At 42.3% G+C, this 23,196-nt stretch overlaps 1 protein-coding gene across 1 annotated transcript; it reads left to right on the top strand.

The window, feature by feature from the left end:
* On the top strand, nt 1-22,301 carry LOC143776866 (cystine/glutamate transporter-like). The gene is made up of 12 exons (XM_077266674.1): nt 1-491; nt 14,234-14,360; nt 14,505-14,620; nt 17,222-17,347; nt 18,188-18,287; nt 18,475-18,519; nt 18,607-18,730; nt 19,115-19,218; nt 19,415-19,511; nt 20,824-20,973; nt 21,066-21,243; nt 21,604-22,301. The coding sequence occupies exons 1-12, from the start codon at nt 269-271 to the stop codon at nt 21,666-21,668; spliced, it is 1,455 nt and encodes a 484-aa protein (XP_077122789.1). The 5' UTR covers nt 1-268; the 3' UTR covers nt 21,669-22,301.
* The last annotated feature ends 895 nt before the right edge of the window (nt 22,302-23,196 follow it).

Consider the following 23,196-nt stretch of genomic DNA (forward strand, 5'->3'; position numbering starts at 1 on the left):
ATTCTCCTTCATCTCCTTTCCTAAAAGTTGGGATCAGACTGAGCTGTGGGACTTGCTCTCCACCCCATGTGAGTGCAGATGTAAGGGGGAATGGCGATGTGCTCATGAATGACCAGACCCAGCACTGAGACTTCCTGCAGTACGGGGGCTGTGACCAGGGGTCCAGGATACAGAGACGCAGCCTTGTTTTTAATCCAAGATTATTACACTGAGCCTTCACATCCTAAAACCTGAGGAGCTGAACAGAGACCTCTGACCGTACACAGGGATGGGGGTATCTCAGGAGACTTCTGGTGATGGGGACGAGAAGACCGGGGATGGGGCCGTGTACCTGAGGAAGAAGATTACCCTGCTTCGTGCTATCTCCTTGACTATTGGGACGATCATTGGAAGTGGCATCTTTATATCTCCTAAGGGGGTCCTAAAAAACTCTGGCAATATAGGATTGTCCCTCCTGATCTGGGTGGCCTGTGGTATTCTCTCCATGTGTGGTAAGTATGTACAACGCCGCTTAGTCCCCCATGTTATGTGTTTCAGAAAACAGGGACCCTCCTTACGAGACACAGATACAGCTTGGGCCTCCTGGCCTCAGGGAAAATCTGCATGAAGAGTCTTCTTCCCTCATACTTTGTGGTGCATTGACCTTTAAGACACCTCAGGTACCTGGGGCCTAAGTGAAATTCCCAAATTCTGCCCCACAGTTACACCTTGAACCTTTTTCTGCTATGGTTACATAGCTCAATGTGCTCCATGCTGAATTGTGTACTCTGAGCACTATATGAATCTGCATTTAGTTACTTTACTTTGTAAATGTATTACTTTACTGATCCTGCATTACATCCTGTATTATACTCCAGAGCTGCACTCACTATTCTGCTGGTGCAGTCACTGTGTACATACATTACTGATCCGGAGTTACATCCTGTATTATACTCCAGAGCTGCGCTTACTATTCTGCTGGTGCAGTCACTGTGTACATACATTACATTACTGATCCTGAGTTACATCCTGTATTATACCCCAGAGCTGCACTCACTATTCTGCTGGTGCAGTCACTGTGTACATTCATTACATTACTGATCCTGAGTTACCTCCTGTATTATACTCCAGAGATGCACTCACTATTCTGCTGGTGCAGTCACTGTGTACATACATTACATTACTGATCCTGAGTTACATCCTGTATTATACTCCAGAGCTGCACTCACTATTCTGCTGGTGCAGTCACTGTGTACATACATTACATTACTGATCCTGAGTTACATCCTGTATTATACCCCAGAGATGCACTCACTATTCTGCTGGTGCAGTCACTGTGTACATACATTACATTACTGATCCGGAGTTACATCCTGTATTACACCCCAGAGCTGCACTCACTATTCTGCTGGTGCAGTCACTGTGTACATACATTACATTACTGATCCGGAGTTACCTCCAGTATTATACTCCAGAGCTACACTCACTATTCTGCTGGTGCAGTCACTGTGTACATAAATTACATTACTGATCCTGAGTTACATCCTGTAATATACCCCAGAGCTGCACTTACTATTCTGCTGGTGCAGTCACTGTGTACATACATTACATTACTGATCCTGAGTTACATCCTGTATTATACTCCAGAGCAGCACTCACTATTCTGCTGGTGCAGTCACTGTGTACATACATTACATTACTGATCATGTACTGATCCTGAGTTACCTCCTATATTATACCCCAGAGCTGCACTCACTATTCTGCCGGTGCAGTCACTGTGTACATACATTACATTACTGATCCTGAGTTACATCCTGTATTATACTCCAGAGCTGCACTCACTATTCTGCTGGTGCAGTCACTGTGTACATACATTACTGATTCTGAGTTACATCCTGTATTATACTCCAGAGCTGCACTCACTATTCTGCTGGTGCAGTCACTGTGTACATACATTACATTACTGATCCAGAGTTACATCCTGTATTATACTCCAGAGCTGCACTTACTATTCTGCTGGTGCAGTCACTGTGTAAATACATTACATTTCTGATCCTGAGTTACATTCTGTAATATACTCGAGACCTGCACTCACTATTCTGCTGGTGCAGTCACTGTGTACATTCATTACATTACTGATCCGGAGTTATATCCTGTATTATACTCCAGAGCTGCACTTACTATTCTGCTGGTGCAGTCACTGTGTACATACATTACATTACTGATCCTGAGTTACATCCTGTATTATACTCCAGAGCAGCACTCACTATTCTGCTGGTGCAGTCACTGTGTACATACATTACATTACTGATCATGTACTGATCCTGAGTTGCCTCCTATATTATACCCCAGAGCTGCACTCGCTATTCTGCCGGTGCAGTCACTGTGTACATACATTACATTACTGATCCTGAGTTACATCCTGTATTATACTCCAGAGCTGCACTCACTATTCTGCTGGTGCAGTCATTGTGTACATACATTACATTACTGATCCTGAGTTACCTCCTGTATTATACTCCAGAGCTGCACTCACTATTCTGCTGGTGCAGTCACTGTGTACATACATTACATTACTGATCCTGAGTTACATCCTATATTACCGTATACTCCAGAGCTGCACTCACTGTTCTGCTGGTGCAGTCACTGTGTACATGCATTCCCCTTCATTAAAGTGAACCTGTCACCAGGTTTGGCTGATAAGAGACACGGCCATCGCCTTTCAGGCCTGATATACAGCATTCTATAATGCTGTTTATAAGCCCCAAACCCGACCTGTAAGAGAAGAAAAATGACATTTACTCGTATTATACTCACCTGCGGGACAGTCTGGTCTGAGAGGTGTCGCTTTTCTTGGTCCGGTGCCTCCCTTCTTGCGATGCCGCCCTCCTGCTTGCTTCGTGTGGATGACGCGTCTCCTCGGCACAGCGCTCCTGCGCAGGCGCACTTCTCTGTCCTGTTGAGGGCAGAGCAAAGTACTGCAGTGCGCATGCGCCGAGAAAGGTCAAAGAGCCCCAGCACCTGCGCACTGCAGTACTTTGCTCTGCCCTCAACAGGACAGAGAAGTGCGCAGGAGCGCTGTGCCGAGGAGACTGTGTGGATGACGAAGGGCCGCGTCATGCACCTGAAGCAAGCAGGAGGACGGAGATCGTAAGAAGATGGGAGGCGCCAGACCAAGACCAGCGATGCCCATCGGACCGGACTGCCCCGCAAGTGAGTATAATAAAAGTTATATTTCTTCTCTTGCAGGTCGGGTTGGGGGCAAATATACAGCATTATAGAATGGTGTATATCAGGCCTGAAAGGTGATGATCGTATCTCTTATCGGCCAAACATGGTGACAGGTTCCCTTTAAGGCTGGATTCTGCAACGCCAGTCTTAATAAATCAGCACCAAGGAGTCTAGATTTCAGATGGATTTTATGCTGAAAGAGTTTGTTAGTGAAATATTTTTGGCAGGAGAGGAAGTGCAGCTGTCTGACCCACAAGTGAAAAACAAGATTTCAGCAGAGAGCTCCAGGAGGCAGAGAAAACACGACCATTTATCAACATCGCCAGTAAAAATTCTCTGTATATAAAATACTGCGAAAAACTTTTAGGCAGGTGCAAAAGTAATGCAGCAACGTAAGAAACTTCCAGAACTAGAAGTATTAACATTTTATTTTTTTATCAAGAATCAACATGCAAAGTGACCCCCCCCCCCTTTGCTTTCATCACTCCTTCCGTACCTCCGAATGTTTGAAGAAGGCAAAGAGAGACAAAGGTTGCGGTGCGAGCAGAACACGGCGGCAATTTTTAGACCACGCCCCTGACCACACCCATTTCACAACTAGTCACACCCATATCCACACCCCAACCACACCCATTTAGCACTGCTGATCATACTGTTTCAAAAACAATAATTATAAACAGAAAAAAATATGGCCACACAATGCTGCATACAGTATAATGACCCCACATGATGCTCCATACTGTATAATGGCCACACAGTGCTCCATACTGTATAATGGCCACACATGATGATGCATACAGTATAATGGCCACACATAGTGCTCCATACTGTAAAATGGCCACACAGTGCTCCATACTGTATAATGGCCACACATGATGCATACAGTATAATGGCCACACAGTGCTCCATACTGTATAATGGCCCCATATGGTGCTCCATACTGTATAATGACCACACATTGCTGCAGAAAGTATAATGGTCACACATGATGCTCCATACTGTATAATGGGCGCACATGATGCTGCATACTGTATAATGGCCTCACATGATGCTCCATACTGTATAATAGCCCCACATGATGCTGCGTACAGTATAATGGCCCCACATGATGCTGTGTATAGTATAATGGCTACACATCATGCTCCATACTGTATAATGGCCACAAATAATGCTCCATACTGTATAATGGCCACACACTGCTCCATACTGTATAATGGCCACACAGTTCTCTATACTGTATAATGGCCACACAGTGCTCTATATTGTATAATGGCCCTGCATGATGATGCATACCGTATAATGACCTCGCATGATGCTTTGTACAGTATAATGGGCCCTCATGATGCAGCATACTGTATAATGGCCTCACATGATGATCCATACTGTGTAATGGCCCCACATGATGCGTACAATATAATGGCCACACATCATACTCCATACTCTATAATGGCCACACATGATTCTCCATACTGTCTAATGGCCACACAGTGCTCCAAACTGTGTAATGGCTACACAGTGCTCCAAACTATAATGGCCACACAGTGCTCTATATTGTATAATGGGCCTGCATGATGATGCATACTGTATAATGGCCTCGCATGATGCTTTGTACAGTATAATGGCCCCACATGATGCTGCATACAATATAATGGCCCCACAGGATGCTGCATACAGTATAATGGCCACACATGATGCTCCATACTGTATGATGGCCACACAGTGCTTCGTACTATATAATAGTCACACAGAGCTCCATACTGTATAATGGCCACACAGTGCTCCATACTGTATAATGGCCCTGCATGATGATGCATACTGTATAATGCCTCACATGATGCTCCATACTGTAAAATGGCCCCGCATGATGCTACATACAGTATAATGGCCCCACATGGTGCGTACAGTATAATGGCCACACTTCAAGCTCCATACTGTATAATGGCTACACAGTGCTCCATACTGTATAATGGCCCCACTTGATGCTGCGTACAGTATAATGGCCCACATGATGCTCCATACTGTATAATGGCCCCACATGATGCTGTGTATAGTATAATGGCCCCACATGATGCTGCGTACAGTATAATGGCCCCACATAATACTACGCACAGTATAATGGCCCCACATGATGCTCCATACTGTATAATGGCCACACAATGCTCAATACTGTATAATGGCACACAGTGCTCCATACTGTATAATGGCCCTGCATGATGATGCATACTGTATAATGCCTCACATGATGCTCCATACTGTAAAATGGCCCCACATGATGCTACATACAGTATAATGGCCCCACATGGTGCGTACAGTATAATGGCCACACATGATGCTCCATATTGTATAATGGCCACACAGTGCTCTATACAGTATAATAGCCACACAGTGCTCCATACTGTATAATGGCCCCACATGATGCTGTGTATAGTATAATGGCCCCACATGATGCTGCGTACAGTATAATGGCCCCACATAATACTACGCACAGTATAATGGCCACACATGATGCTCTATACTGTATAATGGCTGCACATGCTGCATACTGTATAATGGCCTCACTTGATGCTCCGTACCATATAATGGCCCCACATGATGCTCCATACTGTATAATGGCCACACAATGCTCAATACTGTATAATGGCCACACAGTGCTCCATACTGTATAATGGCCCCATATGATGCTGCGTCCAGTATAATGGCCCCACATGATGCTCCATACTGTATAATGTCCCCACATGATGCTCCATACAGTATAATGGCCACACAGTGCTCCATACTGTATAATGGCCCCACATGATGCTGCGTACTGTATAGTGGCCCCATGTGATGCTGCGTAAAGTATGGCCACACATGATGCTATGTACTGTATAATGGCCCAACATGATGCTCCATACAGCATAATGGCCCCACATGATGCTGCCTACTGTATAATGGCCTCACATGATGTTCCGCAGAGTATAATGGCCCCACATGATGCTGCGTACACTATAATGGTCCCACATGATGCTCCATACTGTATAATGCCCCCACATGACGCTGCATACTGTATAATGGCCACACAGTGCTCCATACTGTATAATGGCCACACATGATGCTGTATACTGTATAATGGCCACACATGATGCTACATACAGTATAATGGCCCCACATGATGTTCCATACTGTATAATGGCCCCACATGATGCGGCATACAGTATAATGGCCCCACATGATGCTGCCTACTGTATAATGGCCTCATGATGTTCCGCAGAGTATAATGGCCCCACATGATGCTGTGTACTGTATAATGGCCCAACATGATGCTCCATACAGCATAATGGCCCCACATGATGCTGCCTACTGTATAATGGCCTCACATGATGTTCCGCAGAGTATAATGGCCCCACATGATGCTGCGTACACTATAATGGTCCCACATGATGCTCCATACTGTATAATGCCCCCACATGACGCTGCATACTGTATAATGGCCACACAGTGCTCCATACTGTATAATGGCCACACCTAATGCTGCATTCAGTATAATGGCCACACAGTGCTCCATACTGTATAATGGCCACACATGATGCTGTATACTGTATAATGGCAACACAGTGCTCCATACTGTATAATGGCCTCACATGATCCTGCGTACACTATAATGGCCCCACTTGATGCTCCATACTGTATAATGCCCCCACATGATGCTGCACACTGTATAATGGCCACACATAATGCTACATACAGTATAATGGCCACACAGTGCTCCATACTGTATAATGGCCACACATGATGCTGTATACTGTATAATGGCCACACATGATGCTACATACAGTATAATGGCCACACATGATGCTGCATACAGTATAATGGCCGCACGTGATGCTCCACACTGTATAATGGCCCCCCATGATGATGCATACTGTATAATGGCCTCACATGATGCTGCTTACAGTATAATGGCCCCACATGATGTTCCATACTGTATAATGGCCCCACATGATACTGCATACAGTATAATGGCCCCACATAATTCTGTGTACAGTATAATGGCCCCACATGATGCTGCATACAGTATAATGGCCACACATGATGCTCCATACTGTATAATGGCCCCACATGATGCTGCATACTGTATAATGGCCTCACATTATGCTCCTTACTGTATAATGGCCCCCCATAATGATGCATACAGTATAATGGCCACACATGATGCTCCATATTGTATAATGGCCACACAGTGCTCTATACAGTATAATATCCACAGTGCTCCATACTGTATAATGAGGACACAGTGCTCCATACTGTATAATGTCCCCACATGATGCTCCATACAGTATAATGGACACAGTGCTCCATACTGTATAATGGCCCCACATGATGCTGCGTACTGTATAGTGGCCCCATGTGATGCTGCGTAAAGTATAATGGCCCCACATGATGCTGCGTACAGTATGATGGCCCCACATAATACTACGCACAGTATAATGGCCCCACATGATGCTGCATACAGTATAATGACCACACATAATGCTCTATACTGTTTAATGGCTACACATGCTGCATACTGTATAATGGCCTCACTTGATGCTCCGTACCGTATAATGGCCCCACATGATGCTCCATACTGTATAATAGCCACACAGTGCTCAATACTGTATAATGGCCACACTGTGCTCCATACTGTATAATGGCCCCATATGATGCTGCGTACAGTATAATGGCCCCACATGATGCTCGTTACTGTATAATGTCCCCACATGATGCTCCATACAGTATAATGTCTACACAGTGCTCCATACTGTATAATGGCCCCACATGATGCTGCGTACTGTATAGTGGCCCCATGTGATGCTGCGTAAAGTATAATGGCCACACATGATGCTACGTACTGTATAATGGCCGCACATGATGCTCCACACTGTATAATGACCCCGCATGATGATGCATACTGTATAATGGCCTCACATGATGCTGCGTACAGTATAATGGCCCCACATGATGTTTCATACTGTATAATCGCCCCACATGATGCTGCATACAGTATAATGGCCCCACATAATTCTGTGTACAGTATAATGGCCCCACATGATGCTGCATACAGTATAATGGCCACACATGATTCTCCATACTGTATAATGGCCCCACATGATGCTGCATACTGTATAATGGCCTCACATTATGCTCCATACTGTATAATGGCCCCCCATAATTATGCGTACAGTATAATGGCCACACATGATGCTCCATATTGTATAATGGCCACACAGTGCTCTATACAGTATAATAGCCACACAGTGCTCGATACTGTATAATGAGGACACAGTGCTCCATACTGTATAATGGCCCCACATGATGATCCATACTGTACAATGACCACACAATGCTACATACATTATAACCGCCCCACATGATGCTGCGTACTGTATAATAGCCCCAGATGATGCTGCATACAGTATAATGGCCCCACATGATGCTGTATACAGTATAATGGCCCCACATGATGCTGCGTACAGTATAATGGCCCCACATGATGCTGAATAAAGTATAATGGCCCCACATGATGCTTCATACTGTATAATGGTCCCACTTGATGCTGCATACTGTATAATGGCAAATAGTTGAAAAAGGAGTACCAGGCGATAATTTTACTAAAAAACAGTATAAATCTTTATTAAATATCAAAAAGAATAAATAAACCATATTAAATAAAGTAACCCATACTCCACGGAGGTACAGACAGGAAGAGAGGTAGCCACATCAGCAGTGCAAGGTATCAGGCATTATAGTCATGATGCAAAAACAAGACCACGGAAAAAGTATGCCCCCATATTAATTAAATAAACACACATCATACAGGATAATACCTAAAAAGTGCAAGGGGACAAGCTTACTCAGGTCTGTGAGATATAGAGGTGGTCACCCCAAGGACGGATGTCGTTTCGCTGGCACAAACGCAGGTTTCTCAAGGGGATGGGTATACTGTATAATGGCCACACAGGGCTCCATACTGTATAATGGCCCCACATAATGCTGCGTACAGTATAGTGGCCCCACATAATGCTGCGTACAGTATAGTGGCCCCACGTGATGCTCCATACTGTATTATGGCCCCACATGATGCTGCGTACAGTATAATGGCCTCACATGATCCTCCGTAGAGTATAATGGCCCCACATGATGCTGTGTACAATATAATGACCCCACATGATGCTCCATACTGTATAATGGCCCCACTTGATGCTGCATACTGTATAATGGCCACACAGTGCTCCATACTGTATAATGGCCACACATGATGCTCCATACTGTATAATGACCACACAGTGCTCCATACTGTATAATGGCCCCACATGATGTTCCATACTGTATAATGGCCCCACATGATGCTGCATACAGTATAATCGCCCCACATGATGCTGCGTACAGTATAATTACCCCACATGATGCTGCGTACAGTACAATGGCACCATATGATGCTGCGTACAGTATAATGGCCCCACATGATGCTGCGTACAATTTAATGACACCACATGATGCTACGTACAGTATAATGACCCCACATGATGCTGCGTACAGTACAATGGCCCCATATGATGCTGCGTACAGTATAATGGCCCCACTTGATGCTGTGTACAGTATAATGGCCCCACATGATGCTGCATAATGTATAATGGCCCCCGATGATGCTGCGTACAGTATAATGGCCCCACATGATGCTGCGTGCAATATAATTACCCCACATGATGCTGGGTACAGTATAATGGCCCCACATGATGCTGCATACAGTATAATGGCACCACATGATGCTGTGTACAGTATAATGGCCCCACATGATGCTGCGTACAGTATAATGGCCCCACATGATGCTGCATACTGTATAATGGCCACACATAGTTACCCCACCCTCATCATTGCCCTCACACCCCCATAATTGACACACACCTCATTCCAGGAGACCACCAGAATGTCCTCTCTCCCTCTCTGAACCACCGGAAGATACAGAAAGGGCATGGCCTAATATAAGGGGGCGTGCCAGCTGCTTCTCCTGCTGTGCAGGAGAAGTAGAGTCCCATGCAGGACTGCGGGGCACAGCCTCAAAATCGGGACAGTCCTGCAGTATGAGGGACGGTTGGGAGCTATATTTCTTGTCACTTGTGCACAGTTTTTGAAGGAACTTGGCAGGACGTTGTTCCAACCATCTTGGAGAGCTGACCCCAGATCTTCTCTGGATGTCATTTGTGTGAATCCTTTTGCCTCTTAATGTGATCCCAGACAGACTGGATGACGCTGATATCAGGTCTCTTCGGGGGCCGGATTATCACTTCCAGGACTCCTTGTTCTTAATGACATTGGTTGGATGTTTGGGGGTAATTGTTCTGCTGCAGAATAAATTCGAAGCTGATCAGACGCCTCACTGATGGTGTTGCATATTGGATAAGTGTCTGCCTGTATTTCTCAGCATTGAGGACCCCAATAATCCTGACCAAATCCCCACTCCATTTGCTAATATGCAGCCTCAAACTTGCAGGACCCATCCAGCCCTTCGGAGAACAAACTGCCTTTTGTTGCAGCCGAATATTTCACATTGTGACTCCTCAGTGCAGAGCACCTGCTGCCATTTTTCTGCAACCCAGTTCCTATGTTTGTTTGTTTTTTTCTAGATTTAAGTTGCTTGGTCTAATTTATATGTAGAAGGTATAATGTTTAGCCACAATTCTTCCATGAAGATTACTTCTGTCCCGATTTCTCCACAGTAGATGAGTTAACTACATCCACTGGTTGCTGCCAGTTCTGAGTTGATGGCACTGCTGGACATCTTCTGATTGATTTTCAAGAGAAATAAATATGACGTGTCTTTCGAGTCTCCTTGGCGGACCACTGCATCTATGGTTCTCGATGTTGCTCATTTCTTCTACAAAGAGCCTGAACAGCACATCAAGAAACAATAGTCCACTGTGACATTTTTGCATGGGAGACATCTTGTTGATGCAGTGTAACTACCTTGTGTCTTGTTGCTGTGCTCAGTCTTGACACAGTGTATGACCTCTGACATGAAACTGTCTGTCACAACCTCACCCTTGTAGCAGAGTTTGGCTGTTCTTAATTAACAGATTTAAAGACTGTTTTAACCTATGTATGATAATGATGATCATTATCACCTGGTTTGTAGATGCTTACTTTGCAGCTTTTTTTTCATAGCTGCCCAAAACTTTTTGAAGATTTAGCCCTAGTGCATTAAAGTTCAGGTTACTGAGTATTAGTCTCTTCCGATTGACTTCTGTGCATACAGTGAGCGAAATAAGTATTGAACACGTCACAATTTTCTAAGTAAATCATTTCTAAAGGTGCTATAGACATGAAATACTGGCCGGATGTCGGTAACAGCCCATCCAATCTACAAGAAATCAAACTATGGATGTCCATAAATGATGTATAATAATGAGAAATGACACAGGGAAGAAGTATTGAACATGCTTACTGAAATGTATTACTTCGTACAAAAGCCTTTGCCTTTGATGAAACTTCAAGTCACTTCCTGTATGGAGAAACTAGTTGCAGGCATTGATCAAGTGTGATATTGGCCCATTCTTCCACACAAACACTCTTCACATCCTGAAGATCCCATGGGCACTTTCTATGAACTCTGAGCTTTAGTTCCTTCCATAAATTTTCTTTCTTTGGATGCAGATCCGGTGATCAGAAATCAATTGAGAGTTTCCTTGACTGTGTGTTTTGACTCATTGTCTTGGTATCATCCTGGTAGATGGCAGCAGATTTTTATCAAGAATGTCTCAGTACATTTGTCCATTTCTTCCTTCAAACATATGAAGTTTGCCAGCCCCACACCAAGATGTTCCCACCTCCAGACTTCAATGTAGGTATGGTGTTTTATGGTGATATGCAGTGCCTTTTGACCTCCAAACATTGTGTGTATTACGGCATCCAAAGAGTTCAATTTTGGTCTCATCTGACCAGTCTATATTCTCCCAGTATTTCACAGGCTTGTCTAAATGTTGTTGAGAAAACTTTAAACTCTCTCGAGCATGCTTTTTGCTCAGCAATAGTCTCGCGTGGTGAGCGTGCATACAGGCCATTGAGGGTGAGTGTATTACTGATTGTTTTCTTTGAAACAATTGCACCTGCTGGTTCCAGGTTTTTCTGTAGCTCTCCAGAGGTGGTCGGTGGCTCTTGGACAACTTTTCTGATAATTCTTTTCACTGCTATGTCTGAAATCTTGTGGAGAGCACATGGTCATGTCCGGATTATGGTGAAATGATGGTCTTTCCACTTCTGGATTATGGCCCTAGCAATGCTCACTGGAACCTTCAGTAGTCTAGAAATTCTTCTGCAACCAATGCCATCAGTATGTTTTGCAACAATAATGTTACAAAGGTCTTGAGACAGCTCACTAGTTTACCGATCATGAGATGTCTCTTGTCTGACACCTGGGTAATGAGATGCTTTTTTTTAGCAGGGAATCAGTTAAACCAGTAGATTTTTTTTTTTTTACTTAGTATCAGGATTGCTTTCTAATTACTGATATATTTCAGCTGGTGTCAGAACTTTCCATGGCTTTTTGCATCTCTCTTTCTTGTATACCTGTGTTATTTCTCATTAATACACATGATGTATAGACATCTATAGATGATTTATTTTCCTGTGTGGATTAGATGGTTTGTTACCGACATCTGGTGAGAATTTTATGTCAATAGCATGTATAGAAATATTATTACTTAGAAAATAGAATAGTGAGAGCAGCTCTGGGGTATAATACGGGATGTAACTCATGATCCGTACAGGGTCAGTAATGTATTGTATGTACACAGCAACTGCATCAGCAGAATAGTGAGTGCAGCTCTGGAGTATAACACAGGATGTAACTCAGGATCAGTAATGTAATGTATGTACACAGTAACTGCACCAGCAGAATAGTGAGTGCAGCTCTGGGGTATAATACAGGATGTAACTCAGGATCAGTAATGTAATGTATGTACACAGTGACTGCACCAGCAGAATGGTGAGTGCAGCTCTGGGGTATAATACAGGATGTAACACAGGATCAGTAATGTGTTATGATCCGGTGACCTTGGAGCCGCATGAGAGACTTTCTCAGGAGTAGGTGGAAATCTGTACTGACCGCAACCCTAAACTGACACCGCAACTAGAAGTAGCCGTGGGGTGTACCTAACACGTCCTAGACACCTCGACACAGCCAGAGGACTAAATACCCCTATAGGTGGAAATGGGAATTCTATCTTGCCTCAGAGCAGAACCCCAAAGGATAGGCAGCTCCCCACAAATATTGACTGTGAGTATAAGAGGAAAGACACACGCAGGCAGAAAAACAGAATTTAGCAAAAGAGGCACTTCTAGCTAAATAGAAAAGGATAGGACAGAATTCTAAGCGGTCAGTATTAAAATCCTAAAAATATCCACAGCAGAAAATACAAATATACTACATCTAACTAAAGACATAGCAAGTATATCTGCAACTCATGAGAATCCAGCATGACTGAAAAATCCAAACAAAGTCTAAGCTGGACAAAAACACAATGAATTGCACTGAATTGCAAAGCACACTGCATGTGTGCTGCAGAGACAAAAAAAACCTGACACTTATCTTAGCTGAATTGGCAGCAGAGCATGAGGAACCAGAGAGAGAGATATGCAATCCCTCCAAGAACAATGGACAACTGGCCAGGAGTAATGGATCCTGCACACCTAAATACCTAGTAAAGCTGCAATCAGCAGAAACACCTGCCCAGGATTACAACCCCAAGACAACTGCACTACCACTAACAACCACCGGAGGGAGCCCAAGAGCAGAATTCACAACAGTAATGTAATGTATGTACACAGTGACTGCACCAGCAGAATAGTGAGTGCAGCTCTGGAGTATAATACAGGATGTAACTCAGGGTCAGTGCAGGCTAAATAAAGTAAATGTAATGAAATGGGAGTTCTAAGGAGGAGCTCCCCTTTAAGGACCATATAAAATAACTTTTCTGCCTTCTCATTGATCTCTCCACTTCTGTTTTAGGGGCATTGTCCTATGCAGACCTGGGAACATCAATCAAAAAATCTGGAGGCCACTACACCTATTTACTGGAGACTCTCGGCCCTGTTCCAGCCTTCCTGAGACTTTGGGCTGAATTTGTGATGATCCGGTGATGTTCTCTTTGTTTTGCAAGTTATTTTTATATTATTGTGTCACTTTATCACCATTCCAAGATCTCTGCTTTCATTTAATGAATTGAAATATTCTTGTACAAACAGCAGAATCAATGAATCACCTGTGCGCTTACTTTCAGGCCTGCAAATATCGCTGTGGTGTGTTTAGCATTCGGTCGATACCTAATAGAACCTCTGTATGTACCGTGCAATGCCCCAACCATCACTGTCAAACTAGTCAGTGCCATTGGTATTGGTAAGTCGTGTGTGCATTCTCCCTCCCAGCCATATTATAGTAGTTATATTCTTGTACATAGGGGCAGTATTATAGTAGTTATATTCTTGTACATAGGGGCAGTATTATAGTAGTTATATTCTTGTACATAGGGGCAGTATTATAGTAGTTATATTCTTGTACATAGGAGGCAGTATTATAGTAGTTATATTCTTGTACATAGGGGCAGTATTATAGTAGTTATATTCTTGTACATAGGGGCAGTACTATAGTAGTTATATTCTTGTAAATAGGGGCATTATTATAGTAGTTATATTCTTGTACATAGGGGCAGTATTATAGTAGTTATATTCTTGTACATAGGGGCAGTATTATAGTAGTTATATTCTTGTACATAGGGGCAGTATTATAGTAGTTATATTCTTGTACATAGGAGGCAGTATTATAGTAGTTATATTCTTGTACATAGGGGCAGTATTATAGTAGTTATATTCTTGTACATAGGGGCAGTACTATAGTAGTTATATTCTTGTAAATAGGGGCATTATTATACTAGTTATATTCTTGTACATAGGGGCAGTGTTATATTAGTTATATTCTTGTACATAGGAGCAGTATTATAGAAGTTATACTCTTGTACATAGGAGCAGTATTATAGTAGTTATATTATTGTACATAGGGGTAGTATTATAATAGTTATATTCTTGTACATAGGGGCAGTATTATAGTAGTTATATTCTTGTACATAGGGGGCAGTATTATAGTAGTTATATTCTTGTACATAGTGGCAGTATTATAGTAGTTATATTCTTGTACATACGGGCAGTATTATAGTATATTCTTGTACATAGGGGGCAGTATTATAGTAGTTATATTCTTGTACATAGGAGCAGTATTATAGTAGTTATATTCATGTATATAGGAGCAGTATTATAGTATTTATATTCGTATACATAGGAGGCAGTATTATAGTAGTTATATTCTTGTACATAGGGGTAGTATTATAGTAGTTATATTCTTGTACATAGGGGCAGTATTATAGTAGTTATATTCTTGTACATAGGAGCAGTATTATAGTGGTTATATTCTTGTACATAGGGGCAGTATTATAGCGGTTATATTCTTGTACATAGGGGCAGTATTATAGCGGTTATATTCTTGTACATAGGGGCAGTATTATAGTAGTTATATTCTTGTACATAGGGGCAGTATTATAGTAGTTATATTCTTGTACATAGGGGCAGTATTATAGTAGTTATATTCTTGTACATAGGGGCAGTATAATAGTAGTTATATTCCTGTACATAGAGGCAGTATTATAGTAGTTATATTCATGTACATAGGAGCAGTATTACAGTAGCTATATTCTTGTAAATAGGGGCATTATTATACTAGTTATATTCCTGTACATAGGGGCAGTGTTATATTAGTTATATTCTTGTACATAGGAGCAGTATTATAGAAGTTATACTCTTGTACATAGGAGCAGTATTATAGTAGTTATATTATTGTACATAGGGGTAGTATTATAATAGTTATATTCTTGTACATAGGAGCAGTATTATACTAGTTATATTCTTGTACATAGGGGCAGTATAATAGTAGTTATATTCCTGTACATAGGGGCAGTGTTATATTAGTTATATTCTTGTACGTAGGAGCAGTATTATAGCAGTTATATTCTTGTACGTAGGGGCAGTATTATAGTAGTTATATTCTTGTACGTAGGGGCAGTATTATAGTAGTTATATTCTTGTACGTAGGGGCAGTATTATAGTAGTTATATTCTTGTACGTAGGAGCAGTATTATAGTAGTAATATTCTTGTACATAGGGGCAGTATTATAGTAGTTATATTCTTGTAAATAGGGGCATTATTATACTAGTTATATTCTTGTACATAGGGGCAGTATAATAGTAGTTATATTCCTGTACATAGGGGCAGTGTTATATTAGTTATATTCTTGTACATAGGAGCAGTATTATAGAAGTTATACTCTTGTACATAGGAGCAGTATTATAGTAGTTATATTATTGTACATAGGGGTAGTATTATAATAGTTATATTCTTGTACATAGGGGCAGTATTATAGTAGTTATATTCTTGTACATAGGAGCAGTATTATAGTAGTTATATTCTTGTACATACGGGCAGTATTATAGTATATTCTTGTACATAGGGGGCAGTATTATAGTAGTTATATTCTTGTACATAGGGGCAGTACTATAGTAGTTATATTCTTGTACATACGGGCAGTATTATAGTATATTCTTGTACATAGGGGGCAGTATTATAGTAGTTATATTCTTGTACATAGGAGCAGTATTATAGTAGTTATATTCATGTATATAGGAGCAGTATTATAGTAGTTATATTCGTATACATAGGAGGCAGTATTATAGTAGTTATATTCTTGTACATAGGAGCAGTATTATAGTAGTTATATTCTTGTACATAGGGGGCAGTATTATAGTAGTTATATTCTTGTATATAGGGGCAGTATTATAGTAGTTATATTCTTGTACATAGGGGCAGTATTATAGCAGTTGTATTGTTGTACATATTATGCAGTATTGTATTAGTTTATATTCTTGTATGCACATGACTTTTCCTTCCTTGCAGCATTCCTTGTTGCTTTAAATTGTTGGAGTGTTAGTTGGTCGGCAAACCTCCAGACCGCCTTTACAGTTCTGAAGTTATTGGCTATTGCACTGATTATCATACCTGGGATGGTGGCTTTAGCAGGAGGTAAGACATGTCTGAGTACATTATATATACCGTATATAAAATCAAACTTTGCCTGAACTTTTACATAATCCTAATTGAAATCTCCTTTGACATTTTAAATTACTCTTATTTTTCCGCCCTGGATTATTGGAAGTATATGTGCATTGTCATTGTGCTACGGGCGAGGGGTAAATATAGATATACGAGCAGTATATTGTGGTATTATTTCAGCACTGTATATTGTATTACATGAGCGCTGCCTGATGGTATTATTTAGGCAGTGTATGTTGATATTATATGCGCATTGTGTGGTGGCATTTACGTTTTTTCCCCCAATACTATACAGTATGTCTGTATTATATGAGCATGGTGAGGTGGTAGTACTGTATATTGGTAATATATGAGCACTGTGTTGTGATATTTGAGCACTGTATACTGATTTTAACATTGTATGTTAGTATTATATGAGCACAGACAGGAGATATTATTGTATTTGGGTATTACGTAAGCACTGTGTGGTGGTATTATTTAACCACTATGGTTTTTATTACAAGTATTGTATGTTTGTATTATACGAGCATGGTATGGTGGTATTAATTTAGCACTTTGTTAGCAGTTATATGAGCAGTTTATGGTGGTATTTTTTCATTACTTTACTGTATATTGGTAATATATGAGCAGTATGTTATGGTATTGAGTATTGTACGGTTGTATTATTTCAGTATTGTATGTTGGTATTTGAGCAGTTTGGTCGGAGTATAATTTTGGTGGAATTTTATAGAATTGTTATTTGACTACTTCAGTATGTATGTACTATGCTACAGTTATAGTTTTCAAGACTGATGGAACCTTACGTTTCAGGAAAGACCGAAAACTTCCATGATGCATTTGATACAAGTTCATTGGCTCTGGATAAAATTCCCCTAGCGTTTTATTCGGGAATGTTCGCCTTTGGAGGCTGGTAAGTGATTCTGTTCCGATGGATTAGATATAAATTGTAGCCATTGGTGGCCGCCTTGTTTATGACTCCTCTTAGACCCGGTTTCCTTTGTATTTTTTTTTTACATGCTCTAAGGGGGTGAATACTTTTGCAAGGCGTTCTTTCTATATATTTTTGGTTTTTACATATTTTATTCCATTATTTCCAGGTTTTATATTACCTTTGTTACTGAAGAAGTTATTAATCCAGAAAGGTAAAAACGTAAAAAAAAAAAAATCCTGAGATTGTTTTTTTGTTATATATAAAAATCTAATTTGTCAGTTTTTTATTTTCCCCCCAGGAACATCCCGATCACTGTGATCGTCTCACTTATTGTTGTCACAATCTGCTACCTCCTCACCAATGTCTCCTATTACACCATCCTGACCACCAGCGAAGTTCTGACCTCGGAGGCTGTGGCCATGGTTAGCGACTTCTCTTTCAATCGGGTTTGTAACGTTAGAGTCGGCCATACTGGGAGGGTAGCCGATCCATTTTATAATAATTTATAATTATGCTCAGTTTTTCTGATGCAGGGCTTCAAATCCCCTCCCGATTTTGACAGAATGAATATTCTGGCTGTTTGCAGCCACCACTAGAGGGAGCTCATTGCATATAGAGTTTAATAGTAAATCTGTATACAGTGAGCTCCCCCTAGTGGTGGCTGCAAGCAACTAGAGTTTTTATAATTTCGTTTGGTTGCTCTTTGAAGCAAATCATGGAATTTGTATCTCTAATAATAGTGTGGACATCCAAAAAGCATCATCCCGTGTCAGTAGTATATAACACTCATTTTCTTCTCCTTTAAGAGTTTCGCTGAACATACTCTGCATCAAATCTCTCCCGTCATCTCCTTACTGGTGGCCATGTCGTGCTTTGGGGCCTTGAATGGTGGAATTTTTGCCTCCTCTAGGTACATAATCTAAAGTCTATGGTCTTCAATTTTTTAAGCCATTCTGAGCCATTCGTGACCCCCCTAATCAATCATGACACATGTTCCCCCATTGAGAATGGACCATGAGCTCAGCTCCATTCACTTCTATGGGTGTCACCTCCTCCACCATGACGAGCGGTAGAAATGTTATTGAACGCTGGTTTCTCATAATTAGGATGCTTTTCGCGGCTTCCAGAGAAGGGCATTGGCCTAATTTGTTTTCGATGATCCACATCAGAAGACACACACCTCTTCCGGCCTTGTTACTAATGGTAAGATTTTCACATTGTCATCCATCTGGCCATAACCAGGAGGTAGCAATTCCACATGGTCCTTGTCCTAAGTGACATAGCTACAAGCTAAGGTAGCAGTCACATCTGAGTCTTGGTTGCTAAGGGCCGTTGCTATGAGGGTGCAGAGGTAACAGTCGCACCAAGACATTGAATCATAAATGTTGTAGCTTTAAAGGATTCAAAGGTAGCATACGGCCTTTGAGCCTAAGGGTCTTTATTATAGGTGTGTAGAGGCAGCTTTCACTCAGTCTTGGTTCCTGGGAGGCATAGTTAAATGGTGTACAAAGGTAGCCGACCCACTCGGGCCTTAGATCCTTAGTGGTGAAGATTTAAAGGGTGGCGAGGTAGACCGTGGCCTTGGTTCCTGAGGGGCGTTGCTACAGGGACACAAAGGTAGCAGCCACACCCAGGTCTTGGTTCCTGAGGGCCGTTGCTATAGTGACACAAAGGTAGCAGCCACACCAAGGCCTTGGTTCCTGAGGGGCGTTGCTACAGGGACACAAAGGTAGCAGCCACACCAAGGCCTTGGTTCCTCAGGGGCGTTGCTACAGGGACACAAAGGTAGCAGCCACACCCAGGTCTTGGTTCCTGAGGGCCGTTGCTATAGTGACACAAAGGTAGCAGCCACACCAAGGCCTTGGTTCCTGAGGGGCGTTGCTACAGGGACACAAAGGTAGCAGCCACACCAAGGCCTTGGTTCCTCAGGGGCGTTGCTACAGGGACACAAAGGTAGCAGCCACACCCAGGTCTTGGTTCCTGAGGGCCGTTGCTATAGTGAAGCACCAGTAGCAGCCACACCCAGGCCTTGGTTTCCGAGGAGCGCTGCTATAGTGATGTAGCAGCCACACCTAAGGCTTGGTTCCTGAGGGGCGTTGCTGCAGGGACCAATAGGTAGCAGCCACACCCAGGCCTTGGTTCCTGAGGGGTGTTGCTACAGGGACCAATAGGTAGCAGCCACACCCAGGCCTTGGTTCCTGAGGGGTGTTGCTACAGGGACCAATAGGTAGCAGCCACACCCAGGCCTTGGTTCCTGAGGGGCGTGGCTACAGTTACGCAGCAGTGGCAGCAACACCCAAGACTTGGTTCCTGATGGTCGTTGATAGAGGGACGCATAGGTAGCAACCAAACCCAAACCTTGGTTCCTGAGGGGCATTGTTACAGCGTTCGTTGCAGTCATACCCAAGAGTTGGTGCTGAAAAGGTCCATATCCACATGTGTATTTGGGCGCAGTCTTCTAGTTCTACGTCCTGACCATAGACATCTTCTGGCATTACATCGCTCTTTTCTGCAGATGCCGCTGGTTTTCTTAATGATCGGTATTGGGGATCTCTACGGACTCCTGAACTTCTACAGTTTTTCTCGCTGGCTTTTTATGGGATTAGTCACCACCGGTCTAATTATTCATCGCCAGCGACATCCTCATCTCCCCCGACCCTTTAAGGTTTGTTGCTTTCCACCACTTTACAGCCTTATTTCCACTTTTAACGAATAGGCCTTCACCATTTCTGTCTTTTTTTTTTTTTTTTTTTCAAGGTCCCGCTGATTATTCCCATAGTGTTCAGCGCCATGTGTCTCTTCATTGTGGGCTTGTCGCTCTACTCCGACCCAGTGAACACCGGCATTGGCTGCCTCATCACATTAAGCGGTTTGCCAGTGTATTACTTAACCATCCACAAGCAGCAATTGCCGCCGAGGTTGCGGGAAACCATCAGTAAGTTGAATATGGTTACCATCTTGGATAAATAGATCCATATTGTCCACTTTTTGGGAAAGAAAATGGGTGGGACCAGGACTGATATCAGGTTAATGCAGATAACTTGGGAAAACTATTCATTAGTGTTCATATACTACTGCCATATGGTGCACAGAATATTGCAACCCTGATACCCGAATAGTAGCATTAAATGGCACAAAAAAAAAAAGTAACAAAATACCCCGGGCTTCCCATCATTAAATATTACATTGATAAGATGGTTAATGGTTTTTCTTAGGAAACAGCAGAATTTTGAATGAAGCTCGAGTTGTCCATGTCTCTAAATTAATTTTAAATATTTTAATTAATCCTTTTCAGATCTCCTGACGTTGAAACTGCAAGTATTAATGGAAGTTATTCCTCAAGAAGTAAAAACTTACTAAGATATGAAGATCTGCTACCATCACACGTCGATCCTCCACCTTCAACTATGTACATAATGAAGTGACAGAGTATAAGCTAGTTTCATTTGTAAGGCCATTAAGGCTACTGCACCAACATAGGTCCTTGGTTGTAGCCAGAAGGTACCAAGGAGGCAATCACACCAACAATGGTTCTTGAGGGGGTGAAGAAGGGCCCTTGTAGTACATGGCATCGGACATAAAGACAAGCACTAAACCTATAGTAAAAGCCAGCAGAATGCATTCAAGCTTGCCATAAACTTTACATAACGATCAATCTAGTGATGGGAATTCCCTTCGACTTTACCATATTCACTTACGTTCCTCTCAGTCGAGCATGCATGTGATCTGAATCCGGAGCAAGTTGATAGCGAAAGGATCGGCCACGTTAAAATCCAACATGGCAACTATTCCTTTCCCTGAGTAAAGCCAGAAGCAGTGTACGTGTAATTACCATTTCATTCACAAGTAACCTAAGGCTACTTGGGTGCAACTTGTACAAAATAATAACTATTTTGATGACATTCAACCAAGAACAGGAGATACATTGTCAAGATTATTAGATCAGGGGTCGATTTAGGTAAACTCTGTTACATAAAGAAAAAGGTTGATCGCTTATGTGTTGTTTTTTTTTTGTACACTGCTCCTGTTATAAGTAACTTAAGGCCACATGGGTGAAACTTACATAAAGAGGTCTTTATCATTCTCAAACAAAATCCAACCATGAATAGACAAAATGGCCAAGATTATTAGCGCCGATGTCACTGCTCTGAGAATACAGAGCGGTGGCTGTAACCGCACTCCCGTCTGACAGACACTGGCTCTGCTTTAGGGACGGTTGTCAGTTAGGGCTGGGGGGATGCGGTTACAGCCGCCGCTCTGCAATCTCAGAGCGGTGACTGACCAAGTGTCAGCGTCACCCCTGTGACAAACCTGAATGCTGCCATGGTGAATAAAGTTAATTTTCTCCCTGCAGCGTTCGCCGAAGTGCGGGCCGGGCAGGATAAGCCGGATTACTCACCGGTAATGCTCTTTTAATGAGTCCACGACAGCACCCCACATGAGAGAGAGGGATCCGCCCCATAGGAACAGGAAACCTACAGAATAAAAGGAGGCGGTCCCCTCTCCTCCTCAGTTTAGTTTACAGAGTACAAAAAGGGAACCGCAAAAGCTTTAGTATTAATTCTTATTCAGCAACATAAATATCTTAAACTCTATACAACCATTATTTGTGAATTTAAAAGGAAGAGCTGTGCATAACTTAGGGAGGGTAGTAAATGGGTGCTGTCGTGGACTCATTAAAAGAGCATTACCGGTGAGTAATCCGGCTTTTTACCCTTCGCCACGACAGCACCCCACATGAGAGATTTTCAGAGATTCATTACTTGGGTGGGATTACTGTATTTAAGAACAGCTCTACCAAAGGTCAGATCAGAAGATGTAGATAGATCAAGTCTATAATGGTTGTAAAAGGTAGAAGGTGTAGACCAAGTTGCGGCCTTACATATTA

The sequence above is a fragment of the Ranitomeya variabilis genome, chromosome 5, assembly GCF_051348905.1.
Source record: "Ranitomeya variabilis isolate aRanVar5 chromosome 5, aRanVar5.hap1, whole genome shotgun sequence".
In the NCBI taxonomy this organism is placed as follows: Eukaryota; Metazoa; Chordata; class Amphibia; order Anura; family Dendrobatidae; genus Ranitomeya; species Ranitomeya variabilis.

Bases quoted from the DNA above. Each gene is read 5' to 3' on its own strand.
- LOC143776866 (XM_077266674.1), top strand. From the start codon at position 269: ATGGGGGTATCTCAGGAGACTTCTGGTGATGGGGACGAGAAGACCGGG. The intron at 18,288-18,474 runs GTAAGTGATTCT...CATTATTTCCAG, and splicing joins ATGTTCGCCTTTGGAGGCTG to GTTTTATATTACCTTTGTTA. The intron at 20,974-21,065 runs GTTTGTTGCTTT...TTTTTTTTCAAG, and splicing joins ATCTCCCCCGACCCTTTAAG to GTCCCGCTGATTATTCCCAT.